The sequence below is a fragment of the Chlorocebus sabaeus genome, chromosome 1, assembly GCF_047675955.1.
Source record: "Chlorocebus sabaeus isolate Y175 chromosome 1, mChlSab1.0.hap1, whole genome shotgun sequence".
NCBI lineage: Eukaryota > Metazoa > Chordata > Mammalia > Primates > Cercopithecidae > Chlorocebus > Chlorocebus sabaeus.
The window spans coordinates 70,312,234-70,337,695 of NC_132904.1; the positions used below are offsets into that span (position 1 = coordinate 70,312,234).

The following is a 25,462-nucleotide window of genomic DNA, read 5'->3' on the forward strand; positions in this document are numbered from 1 at the left end:
CCGCCCTCTTTCCCAATCTTAACTCCCTCATGATATCCACTGATAGCAATTTCTTGTGTATCTTTCAGGAAGATTTTATATATATATGAAGATTTATATTATGTATGTGTATGACTATATCTTAATGCTGGACATTTAAGTTGTGTTTAGTTTTTTGCTGTTTCAAAAAGTGGTACACCAGCCATTTTCATACGTCTTTGTAAACTTGTTCCTGTACATTTGTAAGATAAATTCCTGGAATTGAAATTGCTGAGTTAATGCATTATGAATTGGAGATTTTGATAAGTATTGCCAGACTATACACCAGAGAAGTTGTATTAATTTAATTTCTATTTTCCAGCCCAAACTGAGTTTTATAAAACATTTATTGTTAGCTGGAAGCACTGGCATGGACTTGTAGTTCCAGCTACACGGAAAGCTGAAGTCCCAGAACGGTCCTTTGAGCCCAGGAGTTTGAGACTGTACTGCACTTTCATTTTGTCTGTGAATAGATGCCGCACTCTAGCCTGGGCGATACAGCAGGATCCCATGTCTAAATAAATAAATAAATAAATATATATATATATATATATATGTATGTGTGTGTATATATATATTTTTTTTGAGATGGAGTCTGGCTCTGTCGCCCAGGCTAGTGTGCAGTGGTGCGATCTCGGCTCACTGCAAGCTCCGCCTCCTGGGTTCATGCCATTCTCCTTCCTCAGCCTCCCGAGTAGCTGGGACTACATGTGCCCACCACCATGCCCACCAAAAAAAATAATTTTTTGTGTTTTTAATAGAGACGGAGTTTCACCATGTTAGCCAGGATGGTCTCGATCTCCTGACCTTGTGATCCGCCTGCCTCGGCCTCCCAAAGTGCTGGGGTTACAGGCGTGAGCCACTGCGCCCGGCCTTTTTTTTTTCTGAGACTGAGACACGTTCTGTCACCCAGACTGGAGTACAGTGGCACAATCTTGGCTCACTGCAGCTTCTACCTCCTGGGTTCAAGAGATTCCCCTGCCTCAGCCTCCCAAGTAGATGGGACTACAGGCATGCGCCACCATGCATGGCTTTTTGTATTTATTAGTAGAGACAAGAGTTTCACCATGTTGGCCAGGCTGGTCTCTAACTCCTGACCTCAGATGATTCACCCACCTCGGCCTCCCATTGTGCTAAGATTACACGTGTGAGCCATTGCACCTCGCCTAAAAAAAAAAATATTTTTTTGTTAGTGAAAATTATGTCTCATTTTAATTTGCGTGTCTTGAGTTTGTCATCTTTTCATATGGTTATTTGCCATTTGTATTTCTTTCCTAATGAATTGCCTATTTATTTATTTATTTATTTATTTATTTATTTATTTATTTATTTTTGAGAGTCTCATTCTGTCAACCAGGCTAGAGTACAGTGGCATGATCTCGGCTCACTGCAACCTCTGCCTCTTGGGTTCAAGTGGTTCTCCTGCCTCAGCCTCCTGAGTAGTTGGGACTACAGGAATGTGCCACCATGCCTGGCTAATTTTTTTTGTATTTTTAGTAGAGACAGGGTTTCGCCATGTTGGCCAGGTTTGGTCTCTAACTCCTGACCTCAGATGATTCACCCACCTTGGCCTCCCAAAGTGCTGGGATTACAGGCGTGAGCCACCATGCTTGGCCCATTTATGTTTTTTGTCAGTTTTTCTATTGGATTGTTTACTTTTCCATTTTTGATTTGTAAGAACTTTTAATATAGTTCTTTTTTTTTTTTTTTTTTTTTTGAGACAGAGTCTCGCTCTGTCGCCCAGGCTGGAGTGCAGTGGCCCGATCTCAGCTCACTGCAAGCTCCGCGTCCCAGGTTTATGCCATTCTCCTGCCTCAGCCTCCCGAGTAGCTGGGACTACAGGCGCCCACCACCTCGCCCGGCTAATTTTTTGTATTTTTTAGTAGAGGCGGGGTTTCACCATGTTGGCCAGGATAGTCTCGATCTCCTGACCTCGTGATCCGCCCGTCTCGGCCTCCCAAAGTGTTGGGATTACAGGCTTGAGCCACCGCACCCGGCCAATATAGTTCTTACATATTAAGGAAATTAGCATTTCTCTGTTACATATGCTTGTGCTTTTTCTAGTCATTTATCCCTTGACTTTATGTTTGTGTTTTTTTCATTAAACAGAAGCTTTAGATTTTTATATAGTTATATTTATTAATCTTTGATTTCTAGATTTTGTTTCATGCTTAAAAAGATCTTTTCTACTCTAAGATTGTTTTGAAAAGTCCTTCGTGTTACCTTCCTTTTTTTTTTTTTTTTTTTTTTTGAGGCAGAGTCTCGCTCTGTTGCCCAGGCTGGAGTTCAGTGGCCGGATCTCAGCTCACTGCAAGCTCCGCCTCCCGGGTTCATGCCATTCTCCTGCCTCAGCCTCCTGAGTAGCTGGGACTATAGGCGCCCGCCACCTCGCCCGGCTAGTTTTTTGTATTTGTTAGTAGAGACGGGGTTTCACCGGGTTAGCCAGGATGGTCTTGATCTCCTGACCTCGTGATCCACCCATCTCGGCCTCCCAAAGTGCTGGGATTACAGGCTTGAGCCACCGCGCCCGGCCCCGTGTTACCTTCTGATGTATATTTTTTCTTTTAAATATGTGGTCCAGACCAGGTGTAGTGGCTTACGCCTATAACCTCAGCACTTTGGGAGGTTGAAGGGAAGATCACCTGAACCCAGGAGTTCAAGACCAGCCTGGACAAAATAGGGAGACCCCATCTCTACAAAAAATAAAATAATTAGCCTGGTGGGATAACCAGTGCCTGTGGTCCCAGCTACTCAGAAGACGAAGACTGAGGTAGGAGGATTGCATGAGTCAGATTGAAGTTGTAGTGAGCTATGATTGTGCCACTGTACTCTAGCCTGGGTGACAGCACAAGATCATGTCTCAAAAAGAAAAAAAAGAGTGAGGCTAGACGTGGTGGCTCACACCTGTAATCCCAGCACTTTGGGAGACTGAGGCCGGTGGATCACCTGAGGTCAGGAGTTCGAGACCAGCCTGGCCAATACGGTGAAACCCCATCTCTACTAAAAATACAAAAATTAGCCAGGCGTGGTGATGCATGCCTGTAATCCTAACTACTTGGGAGGCTGAGGCAGGAGAATTGCTTGAACCCGGGAGGCGGAGGTTGCAGTGAGACAAGATGGCGCCATTGCACTCAAGCCTAGGCGACAGGAGCGAGTCTCTGTCTCAGGTTAAAAAAAAAAAAAAAGTGAGGCTGGGCGTGGTGGCTCATGCCTGTAATCCTGGCACTTTGGGAGGCTGAGACGGATGGATCACTTGAGGTCAGGAGTTCCAGACCAGCCTGGTCAACATGGCAAAACTCTGTCTCTACTAAAAATACAAAAATTAGCCAGGTGTGGTTGCCACACGCCTGTAATCCCAGCTACTCAGGCAGCTGAAGGAGAATCCCTTGAACCTGGGAGGTGGAGGTTGCAGTGAGTCGAGATGTCTTGCCACTGCACATCAGCCTGGATGACAGAGCAAGACTTGGTCTAATAAAGAAATAAAGAAATAAATAAGTGTTTCATCTGGAATTATAAGTTGGTCATGGATACAGTTTCTCCCCCTTAATGAATGAATGAAGTCAGTTGTTTCAACATTTATTAAAATATCCACATTTTTGTCTGGGCACTGTGGCTCATGCTTGTAATCCCAGCACTTTGGGAGTTCGAGGTGGGTGGATCACCTGAGGTCAGGAGTTTACAACCAGCCTGACCAACATGGTGAAACCCTATCTCTATTAAAAATAGAAAAATTAGCCGGGCGTGGTGGCGCTCTTGTAATCTCAGCTACTCAGGAGGCTGAGGCAGGAGAATCGCTTGAACCTGAGAGGCAGAGGTTGCAGTGAGCCGAGACCGCGCCATTGCACTCCAACCTGGGCAACAAGAGCGAAACTCCATCTCAAAAAAAGAAAAAAAAAAAAAATCCATGTTTTTCCAGGAGGTTTGAGAATGTAACCTTTATCATATTCTAAGTTCCTGTATAGAGCTGGGATTTAAAAATTTTTTATTTACAGTCAGGATCTCTCTTTGCTGCCCAGACTTTGATGCCATCACAGTTCACCACAGTCTTGAGTTCCTAGGTTCTAGGGATCCTTCCACCTTGGCCTCCCGAAGTGCTGAGATTACATGTGTGAGCCACAACACCCACCCTAAGTCTAGGGATATTTTTTGTTTGTTTGTTTTTACTTAAAAATTTTTAAATATAGAGACTAGGTCTCACCATGTAATCCTCCTCCCTCGGCCTCCCGAAGTGCTGGGACTGCTCAGTCTGTCACCCGGGCTGGAGTGTAGTGGCAGCATCACAGCTTACTGCAGCTTCAACCTCCCACGCTTGAGCCATCCTCCCACATGCCTCCTCAGTAGCTGGGACTACAGGCCTGTGCTACCATGCCTGACTTTTAGTTTTTATTGTTTTTATAGAGACAGGGTCTCCCTATGTTGCCCAGGCTGGTCTTGAAGTCCTGAGCTTAAACAGTTCTCCTGCCTTTGCTTCTCATACCTCTGGGTTCACAGGCATGAGCCACTGGGCCTGGCTCGGAACTACTTTTTAAACTTCATTTTGTTTTATTGATCTGTATATATATTTGATGCCAGTATGAAATTGTTTTAAAACTTTTTGGTTACTATAGTTTTATAGCATATTTTAGTTTTTTATTTTTGAGATGGAGTTTTGCTCTTGTTGCCCAGGCTAGAGTGCAATGGCATGATCTTGACCAGCCTCAACCTCTGCCTCCCAGTTCAAGCGGTTCTCCTGCCTCAGCCTCTTGAGTAGCTGGGATTACAGGCATGCGCCACCATGCCTGGCGAATTTTGTATTTTTAGTAAAAGGTTTCTCCATGTTGGCCAGGCTAGTCTCAAACTCGCCACCTCAGGTGATCCGCCCGCCTTGCCTCCCAGATTGCTGGGATTACAGGCGTGAGCCACTGCACCCAACCTGTGGTATATTTTAATATCTGGTAGCTACCTAATTCAGAGGTCATTTTTTATTTATTTTATTTATTATTTTTTTTAGATGGAGTCTCACTCTGTCACCCATGCTGGAGTGCATTGGTGCCATCTCGGCTCACTGCAACCTCCAGCTCCCAGGTTCAAGTGATTCTCCTGCCTCAGCCTCCTGAGCAACCGGGATTACAGGTGTGTGCTACCATGCCTGGCTAATTGTTTTTGTATTTTTTTTTAATAGAGACGGGGTTTCACCATGTTGGCTAGGCTGGTCTGTAACTCCTGACCTCAGGTGATCCACCCGCTTGGGCCCCCCAAAGTGCTGGGATTATAGGCGTGAGCCACCAGGCCCAGCCTGTTTATTTTGTTTTTGAAGTTGGCATCAAATAGGGCATGTTAAATTGCTATTGTAAAAGATGCAATAGGAATCCTTTTTTGAAAAGATATGTGGGGATAGGAGCATAATTTTTTCAACATTTTTCTATTTGGAGAAATTTAAGTTGTTACCAAGATTTTGCAATGGAAACAACACTGTGATGAACATTCTTGTGCAATAATGTTTGTGCCATTGTCTGATTACTTAGGGTACATTTCTGAAAGTAGAACTGTTGGGTCAAAGGAAACACACACTTTTAAAGCTATTGATTGATGTGTGTTACTAAATTGCTCTCCAGAAAGATGGCAGCATTTTTTACTTCTCTATTTGAGAATCCTTTTTTATATACTCATTAACATCGAGTATTATTTTTAATATTTGCTAATATTGTAGGTTAAAATATACTTTCCCTTGTGTTTGGAATTTTCATGTCTTTGATTACTAGTTGGTTGAACATATTTTTGTACATTTGCTTGCTATTTATTTATTCTTTCCTTTGCCCATGTTTCAACTGTGGTTGGAGAATACTAGTCCCTAGAAGGTTCCAAGGCCCAGAATAACTCACTAATGTTGGCTCAGAAAGATAATTTCCACTTGAAAGCACACAGCTTTGTTGGCATTTTTTATAGGTTCTTTCAGATATATATTTTTGTTGTTGTTTTTGTTTTTGTGAGAGAGAGGGTCTTGCTTGTGGTCCAGGCTTGAGTACAGTGGCATGATCATAGCTCCCTGCAGCCTCCAACTCCTGGGTTCAAGCAGTCCTCCTGCCTCAGCCTCTTGAGTAGCTGGGATTACAGGTATGCGCTACCATGCCCAGCTAATTTTTTATTTTTTCAATTTTTTTTGGAGACAGGGTCTTGCTGTGTTGCCTAGGCTGGTCTTGATTTCCTGGCCTCAAGTAATCCTCCCATCTCAGCCATCCAGAGTGTTGGGATTACAGGTGTCAGCCACTGCACCCAGCCTGAGATAACTTTAAAGTCAGAAATTTCAAAATGGAATTACAATGATACTCAGAAAGCAAGAGTAGGGAAAGTGCCCCATTCCTGCCTTCACCCATCCACTCCGTGTGTGGGCTCTGGGGACCATTCCAGCTGCTCTGTCCAAGGAGGGGCTTCATTGTGGTGACCACCTTTTTCTTATTGATTTAAATATAAATAGACAGAAGTAAATATATAAAATTAGATCTAAAGAGACTAGATGAAGGGAACTTAGAGTGCTCTGATTACAGCATGAATAAAAAGGTAGAAGCAGAGAAGCATGGTATATTCAGATACAAGTAGTTCAGTGTAATTAGAACAGCTGAAAGAAATGTGAAAAGAAATTTTGAAAAATGTGGGCAACTGCCAGGGACAAATCATTGCAGATTGTTTTGGTAAAGTATCTTAAGAACCATTTTTGTTTTGTTTTGTTTTGTTTATAAATATACACTTACCGAGCACATACTGTTTGCCAGGTGATGGCATTTTTTCTGCCCTGGAGGGCCTTACAGTCTGTTGAGCGGAGAGAATAACCTGTAATTAGCTTCTTGGCGGGGGCTACCCCAATTTTTTTCTTTCCCTACCTGCATAGTCCTGCTAAAAATGCTTATCCCAATTCCGAATGAGAAATAATTAAAACAAAGTTGTTTATCCCCATCCTGGATTGATGGGTTTAGTTTTCTGTTTAATAAACAAGAGCATTGAAGGACAGTTGTCTCTGGCAAATGTAAAGGAAAGGGGAATGCTGTGCGAAATGTCAGTGCGTGATTATGTCTTATAATTGTGGTAACTGAAAGATTTTCAAAGCCTCCATTTAAAACCCTGGGGTTTTGTGTCTTTCGTTAGCGAAGAGTTGCGTTTTCTCTCAGGAGGCTGCAATGTTAATATGATAGCAGGAAACCTACTTATTGACACGATGCAGGGGAAAAGAATTCAGTTGAACTTACTGGAAATCAGAGGCTTTCAAACTTGTAAATTTTATAATTAAAACAACTGGCTAATTAAGCAGTTTAACCGCTGGTAATTTGACCAAAACCTTTCATTTAAGGGGAGAATGGTTCATTTAACAGTGGTTTGAATCAGCTTCTTAATTAAGCAGCTGCTCTAATTATAGGAATTGCTCCAAACTGAATTTTAAAATGCCTCCTTGCCAAGGAATTCCAGTAGATAAGAGGCTGAGGCAAACATTTGCAGTACTTTCACCTACGATGTGTCATCATCTCAAATATCCTTTTTGGTTCTGCTTTTTGAAATTACAGATAGATGATTGAGTTTCTATGTAATACTTAAAGATAGTGATTGACATATCAGTTTTCTTTTTTATTTACACAAAATGTTTTATTATATAATGGAGGCATGGTAGAGCTATTACTATGAATTAAACTCTTGATCTTTGTATATTTAGGGCAGCAGAAGAGTTTCACAGAGATGGTAACATTTGAGCTGGCTCTGGAGACTGTGTAGAATTTCACTGTCCAAGAGGTGTAGTCCCAGCAGGGTAAACACCCGAGGAAGGCACAGAGGCATGAGAACTGTGGCAAGAATGGCAAGTGTAGCTCTGTGGCTGGGGAGCAGGGTTTAAAAAATCTAGAGGAGTGGGAGAATGAGATGAAATAGTTAGATCTAGATTATAAAGTCAAGATCCTTAAGTGCTTACCTAAGAATTTCAAACTTTGGGCAGCAGAAAACCAAAATTTTACCTTCTGTCTCGTTCATTGTTGTCTTTAGAGTGCCTGGCATAGTGCCTGACAAATAGTAAATACCTATATTTTAAAACAGTTGTCCAGCCTGGGCAACATGGCAAAACCGTGTATCTACAAGAAATCCAAAAATTAACCTGGTGTGGTGGCACGCACCTGTAGTACCAGCTACTCAGGAGGTTGAGATGGGAGGATCACCTGAGCCCAGGGAGGTCAAGGTTGCAGTGACCGAGATCATGCCATTGCCCCCCAGCCTGGGCAACAGAGCAAGATCCTGTCTCAAAACAAGCAAACAAACAATTGTGTGTGTGTAATAAATAAAGGGTTAATTAATGAGAGTCACATGATTAGATTTTTTTTTTTGAGACGGAGTCTCGCTCTGTCACCCAGGCTGGAGTGCAGTGGCCGGATCTCAGCTCACTGCAAGCTCCGCCTCCTGGGTTTACGCCATTCTCCTGCCTCAGCCTCCAGAGTAGCTGGGACTACAGGCGCCCGCCACCTCGCCCAGCTAGTTTTTTGTATTTTTTAGTAGAGACGGGATTTCACCGTGTTAGCCAGGATGGTCTCGATCTCCTGACCTCGTGATCTGCCCGTCTCGGCCTCCCAAAGTGCTGGGATTACAGGCTTGAGCCACCGTGCCCGGCCACATGATTAGATTTTTATTTTAAAAGGATTAATCTGTCAGTTCTCAAGGGAGGAATAGAAGAGAGGGATGTTGGGGGGTGTAGGTGCAGATCAACAACTTAGCAGGGGCTACCAATCTAATCTCCCCACTCACTTCACATAACAACCAAAATGATCTTTTAAAAACATATATCAGACATGCTTCCCTGCTTATGACTGTTCGGGATGAAATCCACACCTCTAACAAGGCCCAGCACGGTTGATTCCTACCACTACTCACTCTGGTTCTTTCTTTTTTGAGACAGTGTTTCACTCTGTCACCCAGGCTGGAGTACAGTGGCTCAGTCTCTGCTCACTGCAAACTCCACCTCTCAGGTTCAAGTGATTCTCCTGCCTCAGCTTCCTGAGTAGTAGGGGCTACAGGCATGTACCATCACACCCGGCTAACTTTTGTGTTTTTAGTAGAGACAGGGATTCACCATGTTGGCTAGGCTGGTCTCAAACTCATGACCTCAAGTGATCACCCGCCCCAGCCTTCCAAAATGCTGCGATTACAGGTGTCAGCCACTTTGCCCAGCCCACTCTCATATCTTACGTGCATTCTGTCCCTCTCACTTTGCTTCAGTCACACTGACAGCTTTTCTGTTCCTTGAATGTCCCAAGCTGTGTGTTACATTAGGGCCTTTACACATACTGTTTCCTCTACCTGGAACACCCCATCCTCCATTTTTTTCATCCAGTACACTTCTATTTCCAATATCTTATTTATTTATTTTTGAGTGGATAATACATGTATACAAGGAACAGATTTTAAAAGGTGCAAAGGCATATAAGTAACTCTCTTGCCTTTCTGGCCACTTCCCGCCCCCACTATCCCCCCTGGGGATAACCACTATTATAATTTTCTTCTGAATTCTGGTTTCAGTTAAAATCTCATTTTTTCACAGAGGCCTTCCCTGATATTCTGTTCTAAAAATAGGTCTACCTGTTGTATCACTATAGCCATCCCTGTGCTTTTTGTTTTTATCACTTATCAGAATTTGTAATTACTTTTTATAGGAGAGAGGGTCTTGCTCTGTTGCCCACACTGGAGTGTAGCAGCATGATAATAGTTCACTGCAGCCTTGAACTGGGCTCAAGCAATCCTCCCATCACAGCCTCCTGAGTAGCTAGGGCTATAGGCACATGCCACCATGTGCAGCTAATTTTTTTTTTTTTCCTTTTTGTAGAGACAGGATCTCTTCTATATTGCCCAGCTCGTCTTAAACTCCTGGCCTCAAGCGATCCTCCTGCCTCAGCCTCCCAAAGTGTTGAGATTACAGGCATGAGCCACAATTTGTGATCTTATATTTACTTGGTGACTATAAGTCTAATGATTCTCTCCTCCCACTAGACTATAATCTCCATAAGCAGAGTTTTGTTGGCCTCGTCCCCAACCCTTTGCCCAGTGCCTGGGATATCATTAGTACTCAATAATTAAGCCCTTCCTAAGCTTTGCCTTCTCTAAGTTCATCTCTTGCCACCCTGATCCTCATGCTCTACTTTAAAATTCTCTCTGGCTCTTTCTCTGCCTATACCATGTTTTCTCCTAACTCCTACTTATCCTTGAAGTTTTACTTAAAAGCCACCCACTCTAAGAATCCTTTCCTGACACTCAAGTTCTTCGTGTGACCCTCCCCGGAACAGTGCTTATAGACAGCCCTTATCACCTTGCATTGATATTATTGTCTGTCTCCCTAGGTGGCAGGTTCTGTATTGCAGGGATTTAGCCTTTGTTCATTGTTATAGCCCCAGCTTCTAGGGCAATGCATGGTACCCGTCAAGCCTGCCATGGATTTTAGGTTGGTTGTATACTGCACAACTCTGGTGTGTGCCATTCATATGGTTGTGCAGTATAATTGTTGCTGCCTACCCTGATAGGTAATAATAAATGTTTGTTGAATGGATGATTATACTTTGGAGAGTTCAGTGCTTTTTAGGAGCTCTTATTTTGAGTCGTAATAAAATCTTCTTCGATGAGATTCATTTGCAAGGCCCTGACCTGAGGATCACTGTATACCCATCAAAGAGATTTGGATATCAGCTCCATGGGTAGGTCCTCAGGTTGGCGAGTCTAGAGCCCAAAGTTGCAAAAGGCCAGATTCAGAGAAATGAAACTGGGGCAGCAGTCAGGAAGATACCTTGGTTATATTCTGTGCTCTTTGGGAACCTCTAGCCAAAAATACCACCCTATTCCTTACATGGTAAACTCTTACTCTGCTTTCAAGAATGCAGCTATTGCCTCTTCTGAACCTATTTCCCTGCACCCTGCAGCCCCACCCCAAAGGCAGAGTTACTTTTTTCTTCCTCTGAGCACCTATGACATTGCTCACATGTCCATTAAAGTACTTAGTACACCGTAAGGTGATTATCTGCTTTCCCATCTTCCTTTCATAGTATGCCTCGAGTATCTCAAGGGAAAAGTAGCATATTTTATTTGTAACTGTCTCAGTGTCTATACAGTTATTGGCATGAAATTGTAAATGTGGACTAATACATATTGTGGAAGGGATCCATGATATTTCTGGGTTGTCTTGATGAAATAGTGTGGATTGTAAATGTAGGGAAGTTCTCTGAAGCCAGAACTGTCTCTGATAGGCCTCACACAGAGCAAACCTGCTTGGAAGCCCATTTCTGAAAAGAGAGGCCTAAGAAAGCTTTTACTTGATGTCACTTAGATCAGGAATCCCCAAACCCCAGGCCGTGGACCAGTAAGTGGTCTGTGACCTGTTAGGAACCAGGCCACATGGCAGGAAATGAGGGGCAGGTAAGCCAGGGAAGCTTCATCTGTATTTACAGCCACTCCCAGCCTCTCCCCATCACTCAAATTATCACCTGAGCTCTGTCTCATCTCAGATCAGCTGTGTCATTAGGTTCTCATAGGAGCATGAACTCTATTGTGAACTGCACATATGAGGGATCCAGGTTGAGCACTACTCCTTATGAGAATCTAATGTCTGATGTTCTGTCACTGTCTCCCATCATCCCCAGATGGGACTGTCTAGTTGCAGGAAAACAAGCTCAGGGCTCTCACTGATTTCTACATTATGGTGAGTTGTATAATTATTTCATTATATATTACAATGTAATAATATAAATAACGTACACAATAAATGTAACACACTTGAATCATCCCAAAACCATTTCCCCACTCCTCACATCTGTGGAAAAATTGTCTTCCGTGAAATTGGTCCCTAGTGCCAAAAAGGTTGGGGACCACTGACTTAGACTTCTTCACACCATCTTGTGTTTAGTCCCCCACAGAGTGGTGACCCTGAAGAAATAAAGGCAGGACCACAGCAGCTTGAAGATCCCTCTTCAAGGAAGGACTTGCTGACCATATCTTGATGCCACATACACATACATATAGATATACACACATACACATGTTATCCTTTAACCCTCTTTGTTATCCTCATTTATAAATAAAGAAGAAATAATAGCTCAAAAAACTTTGCTGAAAGTAACCAGAAAGTAACAGGTGGGAAGTCTATTTAAACTCAGGTCTGACTGAACAGCCTGTGTCCATAACCACCAGGTTATAACACTTGAACTTCTACAATACAAAAATATAGCGAGACGTGATCTGATTTCAGTTTCTTATCTCTACCCATCTTTTCTTTTCCTTTTTTTTTTTTTTTTTTTAATTTAGTGACAGGATCTCCTTATGTTGCCTAGGCTGAAGTGCAGCAGCTATTTGCACTACAGCGTCAAACTCCTGATCTCAAGCAATCCTCCTGCCTCAGCCTCCTGAGTAGCTGGTGAAGGGCTGGCCTGCCCCTCCACATCTGTAGGCGTTTCTCATCAGGTGGAACGAGAGACCTGAGAAAAGAAAGAGACACAGAGACAAAGTATAGAGAAAGGAAAGTGGGCCCAGGGGAGGCAAGGCACCGGTCTCTGAGTTCCCTCAGTATTTATTGATCATTATCTTTACCATCTTGAAAAAGAGGAAGTGGCGGGACAATAGGGTCATAGTAGGGAGAAGGTCAGCAGAAAGACATATGAATAAAGATCTCTGTGACATGAATAAGTTTAAGGAAAAGTGCTGTGCCTTGATGTGCATACACAAACATCTCCATAAACATTTTCAGTTCATAAAGAGCAGCATTGCCACTAGCATGTCCCACCTCCAGACCTAAGGCGGTTTTCTCCCATCTCGGTAAATAGAACATACAATCGGGTTTTACACCAAGACGTTCCAGTTCCATTGCCCAGGGATGAGCAGGAGACAGATACCTTTCTCTATCTCAACTGCCAAGAGGCCTTCTTTCCTCTTATACTAATCCTCCTCAGCACAGACCCTTCACGGGTATCTGGCTGGGGGACAATCAGGTCTTTCCCTTCCCACGAGGCCATATTTCAGACTATCACATGGGGAGAAACCTTGGACAATACCTAGCTTTCCTAGGCAGAGGTCCCTGCAACCTTCCCTTTGGCAGTGTATGTGTCCCTGGGTACTTGAGATTAAGAGAATGGTGATGACTTTTCACAAGCATACTTGCCTTCAGGCACTTGTTTAACAAAGCACGTCCTGCACAGCCCCAAATCCATTAAACCTTGAGTCACCACAGCACATGTCTCTTGCAAGGACAAGAGTTGGGGGTAGAGTCACAGATTAACAGCATCTCAAATACAGAACAAAATGGAGTCTCTTATGTCTACTTCTTTCTATATAGACACAGTAACAGTCTGATCTCTCTTTCTTTTCCCCACAGCTGGGACTACGGACACATGCTACCACTCTAGCTATCTGGGTCTACCTCTCTGGGTCTACCACAATGTATATGTATGTAAAGACCCCCCCCCCCCTTTTTTTTTTTTGAGATGAAGCCTCGGTCTGACACCCAGACTGGAGTGCAGTGGCATGATCTCAGCTCACTGCAACCTCCGCCTCCTGGGTTCAAGCAATTCTCCTGCCTCAGCCTCCTGAGTAGCTGTGTGCCACCATGCCCAACTAATTTTTGTATTTTTAGTAGAGATGGGGTTTCACCATGTTGGTCAGGTCTTGAACTCCTGACTTCGTGATCCTCCCGCCTCGGCCTCCCAAAGTGCTGGGATTACAGGCGTGAGCCACCACACCTGGCCAAGACCCAATTTTTTTAATCCATTAGTAGCATACCTATATACTGTTCTACACTTTCGGTTTGTTTTTTTTGTTGTTCACTTAACGATATTTGTTGGAGGCTGTTTTCAGATCAGCACAAATAAATCAAGTTAGATGTTTTGTAAAACTTTATGGCCGGGCGCGGTGGTTCACGCCTGCAGTGCCAGCACTTTGGGAGGCCAAGGTGGGCGGATCACGAGGTCAGTTCGAGACCAGCATGACCAACATGGTGAAACCCCGACTCTACTGAAAATAGAAAAATTAGCCAGGTGTAGTGGCATGTGCCTGTAATCCCAGCTACTCAGGAGGCTGAGGCAGGAGAATCACTTGAACCTGGGAGGCGAAAGTTGCAGTGAGCTGAGATCGTGCCATTGCACTCCAGCCTGGGTTACAAAACGAGACTCCATCTCAAAAAAAAAAAAAAAAAGACTTTATGGAGCTCTGTGCTCTTCCTCTTTGTTGGCTATTTTTGCTGCCTGTCTCTTTCTCTATACAGTCACAGTTAGAAAACTTCAAAAGGGCGGGGGAAAGGATTTTTTTTCGAAAGAAAAAAAGAAAACCTCAAAAGGATTATTGCCTGTTGAGGAAAAAGAAGAGATGAGAACCCTCTGAGAATGTATTTTATCTCCTTACTGCCAGTGGCTTTATCAGGAGAGAATTTCTCAAAGAAAGATTAGTGGGGATCGGGCATATTCTAGGAGCCAAAAGGAGCGAATAAGGGGATAAACTGAGAATCAGCCCAGGATCAATAAATATCTATGGCCCTTTAAACCAACAAGAGGTCAGCTACCACTAAATCTTCCCAGTATTGCAGTGGAGAATTTGTCCCCTCAAATCATCTGTGTGTCCCTAGAGGAGCTTAGAAAGAGGTTTTAATATAGTTATTGTATGTTAAGGAAATTGGCATTTCTCTGTTACATGTGCTTTGTACTTTTTCTGGTCATCTATTCTTTAACTTTATTATTTTTTTTTTTGTTGAACAGAAGTTTTAACTTTTTATATAGCTAAGTTTATTAATATTTGATTTCTAGATTTTGTTTCATGCTTAGAAAGATTTCTACTCCGAGATTATTTTTAAAAATCCTTATGGTTACCTTTTTATATATATATATGTGTGTGTGTGTGTGTGTGTGTGTGTGTGTGTATATATATATATTTTAATTTGTAGTCCAGGCTAGGCGTGGTAGCTCACACCTGTAATCCTGGCACCCTGGGAGTCTGAGGTGGAAGGAGTTCCAGACCAGCTTGGGCAACATAGCAAGACTCCAGCTCTACAAAAAATAAAAAATACTAACTGGGCATGGTAGCACATGCCTGTAGTCCCAGCTACTTGGGGTCAGGGGGTGGGGGGTGGGCCAAGGCAGGAGACTATCTTGTACTTAGGAGTTTGAGGCTGCAATGAGCTATGAGATGGCATTACACCCCAGCTTGGGTGACAGAGCAAGACCCTGTCTCTTAAAAAACAACAATAATAGCAACAACAAAAAAACAGGTTTGTCTTATTTTCTCTCTTTTAGGTGGAATTCTACTAAGTACCAGTCGGCCCTACAAGACAAAGCCCACCCATGGCATTGGAAAATACAAGCACTTAATTAAAGCAGAAGAGGTAAGGGGCAGGGGGAGTCTTTTGGAAAAGGGTAATGTGCAACTTTTGCAAAAACCTGAAGATCAGATATGTATAGTTTGGATAATATTGGAGCTAGAAATGATAGAGTTGCCTCCTTAATCCTTGCCAGTTATTAGTTTGGAATTTCCAGACTGGAGATATTTCTACCAACTTCCAGTCTTATCCCTAGGCCAGGTTATCATAGTAAAAAGCAAATGGTTTGAAATTTTTTTTTTTTGAGGGTCTTGCTCTGTCACCTAGGCTGGAGTGCAGTGGCATGATCACGGCTCACCGCGGTCTTGATCTCCTAGGTGCAAGGAATCCTCCCACCTCAGCCTCCCAAGTAGCTGGTTCTATAGGCTCTCGCCACCATGCCCATCTAATAAAATTTTTTTAATAGAGACAGGGTCTTGCTGTATTGCCCAGGCTGGTCTCAAGCTCCTGGCCTCAAGTGATCCTCCTGCTTCAGTCTCCAGAAGCATTGGGATTATAGGCATGAGCCACCGTGCCTGGCCTGATTTTATTATTTGTAATACTTAAAAAAAATCTTCCTAGTAGTGTACTTAGTTCATTATGGACTTCATAATGGAAATGATAATTCAGTTTAGTTGAGTGAAGGAGTTGTGGCAAGTAGAGGTAGATTGATATTTTCAGCCAAATAACTGATTCTTTTTTGTTTGTTAGGTTTTTTTGAGATGGAGTCTCACTCTGTTGCCCAGGCTGGAGTGCAGTGGCACGATCTCAGCTCACTGCAACCTCTGCCCCCTGGTTCAAGCTATTCTCGTGCTTCAGCCTCCCAAGTGGCAGGATTTATAGGCGTGTGCCGCCACGCCTGGCTAATTTTTGTATTTTTAGTAGAGGTGGGGTTTTACCATGTTGACCAGGCCAGGTCTTGAACTCCTGACCTCAAGTGATCTCCCTGCCTTGACCTCCCAAAGTGCTGGGATAACTGATTCTTATTGTATTTTCAAATCTAAAATAGGCCGGGTGTGGTGGCTCACACCTGTAATCCCAGGACTTTGGGAAGCTGAGGCAGGCAGATCTCTTGAGGTCAAGAGTTGCAAGACCAGCTTGACCAACATGGCAGAAACCCCGTCTCTACTAGAAATACAAAAATTAGCCGAGCGTGGTGGCACGTGCCGGTAGTCCTAACTACTCGGAAGGCTGAGGCACGAGAATCCCTTGATCCCAGGAGGCGGAGATTGCAGTAAGCCGAGATCACACCACTGTACTTCAGCCTGGACAACAGAGCGAGGCTCTGTCTCAAAAATAAATAAATAAATAAATTATGTGCTTCTTGAATCCTTTATCACAGATAAGTGGGTATTAGTTCTAAGCATTATGAAATTATTTAGCCCATTTCTTTGGCTCCAATTAGATTTCTATGTGTGTGCAGAGGATTTTCTTATGGGGTGGAAACAGCATGCAAGGTAGAAGATCTGGCTTTCAATCTGCCTGTCACTTCGTGCAAACAGTACAGTGAGGAAGATTTTGGGGAGACTTCAACAGCTCTTGGTTCTTTAGCTGATTTTAATGCTTCCACGCAACCACACATATTTCCTATTTACCTCTCTCTTCTTGGCAAGGTCCAATTCCACTGTATTTGGGCCTTAGAAGCCACTAACCTTGCCATGTTCTTCTGAGCTTGTCCTTAGAGTAAGGAATTTCAGGAGAAGAACATTATTACCTATCAGACCTGTATTAGGCAGTCTCCCCAACAGGAAACAAATGCCCTACTAAAATTGTTCGTTTGTAGTCGGAAGTCTGCTGAATTAGGAACAAGGAAACTTGTGTTCTAGGCTTTGTTCTGCCACTTTTCTGCCTTGTGACTTTGGGTAAGTCAGCCTTCCCCATCTAGGCATGGTGGGTCCTGAAATTATATGTAAAATATTTGCTGTAGGTGAATTTTTCTGGGAAGAGAGTCCATAGATTTTATCAGACTTTTCACAAAGGTTGAGAAATCTGGATTAGAATATCTCCAAGACTAGAATTTCAACTTGTATGTCATGTAACTTCATGATGTTGTGCAGTATTTATTGAATATCTATTATGTGCTAGGAACTCTTGATGCCTTGCCTATTCAAGAGTGAGTTGCAAAATAATTCTTTTTTTTTTTTAAATTTTTTTAAAAAATAGAATCTGCTGTACAGGCTGGAGTGCAGTGGTGCCATCTCGGCTCACTACAACCTCTGCCTCCTGCGCTCAAGAGATCCTCCCATCTCAGCCTCCTGAGCAGCTGGGACTACAGGCACGCATCACCACACCCAGCTAAGTTTTGTGTTTTTTTGTAGAGGCAGTATTTTGCCATGTTGCCCAGGCTGGTCTCGAACTCCTGAGCTGAAGCGATACACCTGTCTCAGCCTCCCAAAGTACTAGGATTACAGAGATGAGCCATCATGCCTGGCAAAATAGTTTTACAAAATAGATGAACAAGATGTGGTTCATTCTCAGAGGGAGCTGGTAAACCAACAGAGGTAACACACAGACATTGTACTTCCAGGCAGAAAGTGACAAGTGCTAAAAGAAAGATACAAAGTGCTATAAAAATTCAGAAGGAATGATTTGCACCCTTTTGAAGTTGTGACACCTTAGAGTAAATTATTGAAGTTGTTTTATTTTGAGACATCCCTTCTTCTTTTTTTTTTTTTTTAATAGTAAGCATCCTTTTATTTGCTGACACCATTACAAAAAGTGATTACATTTGCAACAAAAAAGTGTTTTCTTGAGTTGAAGTCAGAGGCAGTTACTTCCCAAAATGTTAAGTAAAACAGTATACACATCAATGAGCCCACATAACATAGTGGGAAATAAAATTAGTTTTGTTTGAGGGGGGACTTTTTTGGCTGTGTTAAAAAAATTTCTTAGAACCTTCTCTCTCAGATAGCTTTCTGCATATGTCATGCTCTGACCCACTCCATTAACGTGGTATAAAAGGAAGCTTAATGCCATCTGTCCTGCCATTCCTCTCCAGCCTCTTCTCCACTCTCCTGGATACCATGCTTTAATGGTATTGGGCCTCTTGTTTTTCTTCCAAGTCATTATACTTTTTCAAGGCTCACAAGCTGTTCTGTCTACTTGGAAGACCTCCCCTTCTTCACCTGGCTAATTCCTCTTCAACCTTTAAATCTCAGTGAGAAAGCAGGGTGTGGAGGGACACAAACAAATTTCTCCTTCGAAGAAACCTTCCTGGATTCCCTGCACTGAGTTACTTTTCTTTCTTTCTTTTTTCTTTTTTAAATTTGAGACATGGTCTCACTCTGCTGCCCAGGCTGGAATGCAGTGGTGTGATCATGGCCCACTGCCCCTTGAACTCTTAGGTTCAAGTGTTCTTTTTGCCTCAGCTTCTCGGTAGCTGGGACTACTTGGTGGCACATGCCACCAAACCTGGCTAATTTTTAGAAATTTTTGTAGAGACGGGGTCTCACTATGGTGCCCATGCTAGTCTTCTAGTCCTGGGCTCAAGTGATCCTCCCACTTTGGCCTCCCAAGTGCTGGAATTACTGGTGGAAACCACCATGCCCAGCCCTGAGTTGCTTTTCTTACCGTGAGCTGCCAGAGTTCCTCATGCTTCCTCTGTTCTAGGAAAACTGCTCTATGTTTTAATCATCTGGGTGTTTTTGTTGTTTTCGTTTTTTTTTTTTTTTTTTTGAGACAGGTTCTTGCTCTGTCACCCAGGCTGGAATGCAGTGGTGCAATGGCTCACTACAATCTCTGCCTCCCAGGCTCAAATGATTCTCCCTCCTCAGCCTCCTGAGTAGCTTGGACTACAGGAGTATACCACTACACCCGGCTCATTATATTTTTGTAGAGATGGTGGTCTCACCATGTTGCCCAGGCTGGTCTCGAACTCCAGGACTTAAGTGATCCGCCTGCCTCAGCCTGCCAAAGTACTAGGATTATAGGAGTGAGCCACCACACCTGGCCTTAACCGTCTATTTTGATGACTGTGTTCCCTTTTAGATTATGAGGTCCGTAAGGGTAGAAGTCTCATTTTTCTTTATATCCTCAGTGTCCAGCACAGGACCTGGCATCAAGAAGAGGACAGTAAATATTGATTGAGCTAAACTGAAATGTGGTTATTGGAGCTGCCCTGTGGTTTTATAAATCAGATTTCTCAAATACAACCCACTATCTGCAAACACCTGGCTCCAGATGACCCTGGTTGTTTGAATGGATTGGATGCTCCCTTTGTTTAGGACTGTAGGCTTTTCTCTGATGTTATTGCGTGTCCCAGGGTGGCTGGTACAGTAGTGCTGGATACTGGAGTAAGTTGCTCCAGCCTCTTGGCTTCCTGCACGGGACAGCACAGTGAAAGCTTTCATCTACCACCTTACAGAGGCTCTGTCCTGAGTTCCTCTCTCTTATCCCTCTGGGGAACTGGACTAGTTAAACTAGATGGAATTTTTTGTGACCTCCTTTCTTTCTCTCCCTAAGCCTAGAAAAAAAATAAGTTGGCTAGATTCCCATTTTTTCCTCTCTGGGTCTCAGTCTGGCCCCTCTACTCTCGTGAGCCCAACATCCCTAAGACAAGAGTAAATTCTCATGCTCATGCACAAAGTACCCAACCCATGTCCCATTTCTGCTCCTTCATTCCTCCTTCGAAAGGTCCCACACTCAGTTTTATGACTTCTGCACCTTGGGAAGGAAAGGGGGGTATCTACTTCATCTCAGCTTTCCTTGTTAATACCCTCCCTCCCTTCCTTCCTTCCTTTTTTTTTTTTTTTTTTTGAGACGAAATCTCCCTCTGTCGTCCAGGCTGGAGTTCAGTGGTGCCGTCTTGGCTTACTGCAACGTCCACCTTCTGGGTTCACGCAATTGTCCTGCCTCAGCCTCCTGAGTAGCTGGGATTACAGGCATGCGCTACAATGCCCAGGTAATTTTTGTATTTTTAGTAGAGATGGGGTTTCATCATGTTGGCCAGGCTGGTCTCAAACTCCTGACCTCAGGTGATCCGCCTTGGCCTCCCTAAGAGCTGGGATTATAGGCATGAGACACCGCGCCCAGCCTGTTTTTATCTCTTTCTTAACATGGCCCGGTTTATAACACTGAGTAGCTTCCCATCCTTCCATCCCACGTCCTTGTCCTTGATGCTTTTTTGAGGGAGTAGATGAGAGATAAAAATGAGGCTTTTTCTTGGGTGGCAGCATGGGGGATCACAATAAATGTGGTATTTCAGCTCACTTACAGTATGGACCTGACCTCCTTCTCAGTGATCTCCCTTTTTGCACCTTGTATTTCAAGCATGTTTTCTCATACACCCATGCTCTTTCCTGCCTTTCTGCGTTTGCACATGCTCTTTCCTTTGTGTGGGATGATACCCTTCCTTTTTTCTCTATGGTGCTCATCCTGTAAGACCCATCTGGACCAGTGGGAGTGAATGATCACATATTAGAGCGTATCTCCACACCTAGCATCCAGTCTCAATGTGTAGATCTCATTATTCCTTAAAGGCCCTGCATCATTCCGTTGAATTTAAAAGGCTTCAGATATTTGGAGTGACTTATATTTGATAGAAGTAAAAATAAGGCCAGGCGTGGTGGCTCATGCCTATAATCCCAGCACTTTGGGAGGCCAAGGCGTGCGGATCACCTGAGGTCAGGAGTTTGAGACCAGCCTGACCAACATGGTGAAACTCCGTCTCTACTAAAAATGCAGAATTAGCCGGGCATGGTGGTGCATGCCTGTAATCTCAGCTACTTGGGAGGCTGAGACAGGAGAATCACTTGAGCCAGGGAGGTGGAGGTTGCAGTGAGCCGAGATCATTCCATTGCACTCCAGCCTGGGCAACAAGAGCAAAACTCTGTCTCAAAAACAAAAAAAAGTAAAAACAATAATAGTCATTCATATTTGTATAGCACCGGGTCATTTTTCCCAAGACCATTTACATACTTGCCCTCAGCTGTTATCCAGCTTCCAGTCTTGGGGTAATGGCAGCTTAATCTGAAATTTGCCAAGAGAAAGATATGGGAGGATTAAATGGAGGCAACATGAATTTCTGTCACTTTGTTACATGTTCTCATTTCCAGGCCTTGGAGCAAGAGAGTTAGGTATGTCTTCTGCTAACTCAGACAATTTTCTTCCTCTTTGCAGAACGGCCCTTAGGAATCAAGATAGCTTTCCTTTTGGAAACTTCATGCTGTTTTTAGTGTTGACAGAGAAGAGGTGTCTGCCATTTCTGTCACCTATTTATTTTGTTGTGGCACCCATAATAGATCAGCTCTTACAGCCACAAATCTGTGAGGAGACTGGAATCATTCCCAGATAAATCAGCAGGTCAGAATCACTTTATGGTTATAGTCTTAGCTTCTTGAGAGCTTGTTTGGAGGTTGTAGCAGGGGAGTGCAGCTAGTTATACACCCTTGACTAAGGACCGGTCCTCCTCTATTGGGGATGGTTGTCCTCTTCAACTGAACTTGCAGCTTCAGGAGGGATGCACATGGAGTGGTAAGGGAGGAAGGTGACACCAGCCTAGCCAGCCAGATCAGCCGAATCAACCCTGGCAATCAGTGGGGTGACAGATGTCACAGCCAGATCGCCCTCACATCTGGTCCTACCTTCTTGATAACAAAACAATTGGTTTTGCTGGTCTAGAAACTGTAGGGCTAGACATGTATTATAGGACTGGCTTAGGGAGAGTTACTTTATATTAGCACCCATGTTTTCACTCGTTTATTTCTTGTAACTCATTAAAAGAAAAACCATAATTGAGAATCTACTATATGCCACGCATTGTGCTGAGTATCCATAATGCTCAGGTAAATGGGACATGGTCCTACAAAAATTGTAAAGTCTGCTGGGAAAGTTAGTGCTCAAAAGTGTAACTAAATACTTGTGGCAAGTGCTTTACTAGGGGAATAAACTAAATATCAAGAGAGCAAAGATAAGCAATTCCTTCACGATGTTTTACATGGTAAATACATACAATTTTAAAAACAAAAAAGAAACAATTCTCCCCGAAAGGGCCAGTGAAGGTGTTACAGAGTTCAGCTCAACAAACATTTATTAAATGCCACCTGTATTCTTGACACTGGGTAGGTAAAGCTGAACTGGACACTCCTCTGGCAGTATCTAGTTGCTTGGGGTAGCTGTTGACACAGGGCTGTAAAGAACATTAAAAAGCTCCCCAGGGCTTTTCTAAGTACAGGGAGTGACTCTTGTGAAGACCTGACTCTGCCTGTGCCATTAGAGCTCCTGATCTGCAGCCTGCTGGGAGTCTTGCCCTGTGTCACCAAATTACAATGGTGTCTGATTTTTAGAGGGATTCATGTTTGCTATGAGTAATAGTAATGATCCTTTTCCATTCTGAAAGTACTTTGGCATCCATTATCTCAGACCCTTGCAAGCCATATTCCCTTGGAACATTGGTAATACTAGAGCCAAACCCTTCTTCAAGATGAATAATAATAGTCCTTCCCATTTTAGAAACATATTAAATGAATGGATAGAATTTTCTAAATTTCATACATTCCTCCTATCAGTTTTACTTGGTGAAAATAAATATTAACAGAGAAACTCAGTTATGTTTTTATTTTTTTAAATTATTATTTTTTTCAGAGACAGGGTCTTGCTCTGTTGCCCAGGTTGGAGTGCAGTGGTGCAGTCATAGCACACTGTACCCTCAACCTCTCAGGCTCAAGTGATCTCACCCCAGCCTCCAGAGTAGCTGGGACTACAGGTGTGTACCACTACGTCTTGCTAATATTTTTATTTTTTAAATTGATTAATTAATTTTTTGAGATGGGCTCACTCTGTCATCTAGGCTGGAGTGCTGTGGCATGATTATGACTCACTGCAGCCTTGACCTCTCTGGCTCAGGTAATCCTCCCACCTCAGCCTCCTAATTAACTGGGATTATAGGTGCTGCCCACCACACTCTGTAAAGATGGGGTTTCACTATGTTGCCCAGGCTGGTGTCGAACTCCTGGACTTGCGTGATATGCCTGCCTTGGGCTCCTAAAGTGTTGGGATTACAAGTGTGAGTCACCACAGCTGGCCTAGAATTCATTTCAGTTCAACTCAACATTTAATATTTTGGGGCTCTAGGAATAGAAAGATTAATGAGACATAGTACCTTCCTACATGAATTGTGGTAATAGTTTAGTTACCATAATAGAGAGACCTACAATACTAGGGGTTTAAGAAAGATAGAAATTTCTTTTTTTCTCACATAAAGGTATAAGCAGATACTCCAGCTTTTTGTTTTGCCATACTTATCATACTGCTTCTATCTCATGGTGTGAGATGGCTGCTCCCTCTTTAGCCACTATGTTCACATTTCAGGCAGCAGGAAGGGGAAAGGGGAAACAGTGGTCATCATGTCTCTTTTCTTTCTTTGTTTTTTGTTTTTGTTGTTCTTGTTTTATTTTGTTTGTTTTTGCTGTTTTTTTCTTTTTTGTTTTGTTTTTTTGAGACAGAGTCTTGCTCTGTCGCCCAGGCTGGAGTGCAGTGGCGTGATCTCAGCTCACTGCAACCTCTGCCTCCCGGGTTCAAGTGATTCTCCTGCCTCAGCCTCCTGAGTAGCTGGGACTACAGGTGCCCGCCACCACGCCCAGCTAATTTTTTGTATTTTTGGTAGAGACAGGGTTTCACCGTGTTGACCAGGTTGCTCTCGATCTCCTGACCTCAGGTCATCTGCCCGCCTCGGCCTCCCAAAGTGCTGGGATTACAGGCATGAGCCACCGTGCCTGGCCGTTTTGGTTTTTTTCTGAGACAGGATCTCATTCTGTCATCCAGCTTGGAGTGTATTTGTGTGATTACGGTTCACTGCAACCTCAAACTCTTGAGTTTAAGTGATCCTGCAGCCTCAGCCTCCTGAGTAGCTGGGACCACAGGTACGTGCCATCACACAGAGCTAATTTTTAAATTTTTTTGTGGAGATAGGGTCTTGCCATATTGCCCAGGCTTGTCTCAAACTTCTGGGCTCAAGCAATCTACTGACCTTGGCCTCCCAAAGTTCTGGGATTACAGGTGTGAGCCACTGTGCCCAGCCATGTTGTCTTTTTTTTTTTGAGATGAAGTCTCACTCTGTCACTAGACTGGAGTGCTGTGGTGTGATCTCGGCTCACTGCAACCTCCGACTCCCTGGTTCAAGCAATTCTCCTGCCTCAGCCTCCTGAGTAGCTGGGATTACAGGCACGCGCTACCATACCGGGCAGATTTTTGTATTTTTAGTAGAGGCAGAGTTTCACCATGTTGGCTAGAATGGTCTCAATCTCCTGACCTCGTGATCTGCCTGCCTTGGCCTCCCAAAGTACTGGGATTACAGGCGTGAGCCACCGCACCCAGCCTGTCTTTCTTTAGAGTAATTGAACTAGCACTTCGTAAACTGCAGGTGCTTAATAAATTCTTCATTTTGTAAGATTTACCAGTTGGAAATTGGGACCATGCTTACCTCCAATATGTAGTAGTAACAGTAATGTCCTATCTATGTACGCTACACAACCTGTTTTAAAAATGTCATTTATGGCAAGACTCAGTGACTCACACCTGTAATCCTAGCACTTTGGGAGGTGGAGGCTGGTGGATCACCTGAGTTCAGGAGTTTGAGACCAGCCTGGCCAACAAGGTGAAACCCCGTTTCTACTAAAAATACAAAATTGGCCATACGTGGTGGCAAATGCCTGTAATCACAGCTACTCGGGAGGCTGAGGCACAAGAATTGCTTCAACTCTGGAAGTGAAGGTTGCAGTGAGTCGAGATCACGCCACTACACCCTAGCCTGAGAGACAGAGTGAGACTGTCTCAAAATAATAATAATTTTAAAATGCCATTTATTTATTTATTTATTTTTAATTTATTTTTTTGAGACAGGCCCTCGCTGTCACCCAGTTTGGAGTAAGGTGGCATGATCTTGGCTCACTGCAACCTTCTCCCAGGTTCAAGCAATTCTTGTGCCTCAGTTTCCCAAGTAGCCAGGATTACACATGTGCACCACCATGCCCAGCTAATTTTCGTAATTTTATTTTTATTTATTTACTTTTTTTGAGACAGGGTCTCACTCTGTCGCCCAGGGTGGAGCACAGTGGCACCATCTTGGTTTACTGCAACCTCTAGCTCCCGGGTTCAAGCAATTCTGGTGCCTCAGCCTCCCGAGTAGCT

General features: G+C 43.5%; 1 protein-coding gene across 1 annotated transcript in view; it reads left to right on the forward strand.

Moving 5' to 3' along the window:
- The window catches only part of MRPL48 (mitochondrial ribosomal protein L48), a 79,366-nt gene that overhangs the window by 23,916 nt on the left and 29,988 nt on the right, over positions 1–25,462 (forward strand). Inside the window, exon 4 of the mRNA XM_008020113.3 lies at positions 15,276–15,364. Coding sequence (XP_008018304.2) covers positions 15,276–15,364 — 89 coding nt within the window. The remainder of the gene's footprint in view (positions 1–15,275; positions 15,365–25,462) is intronic.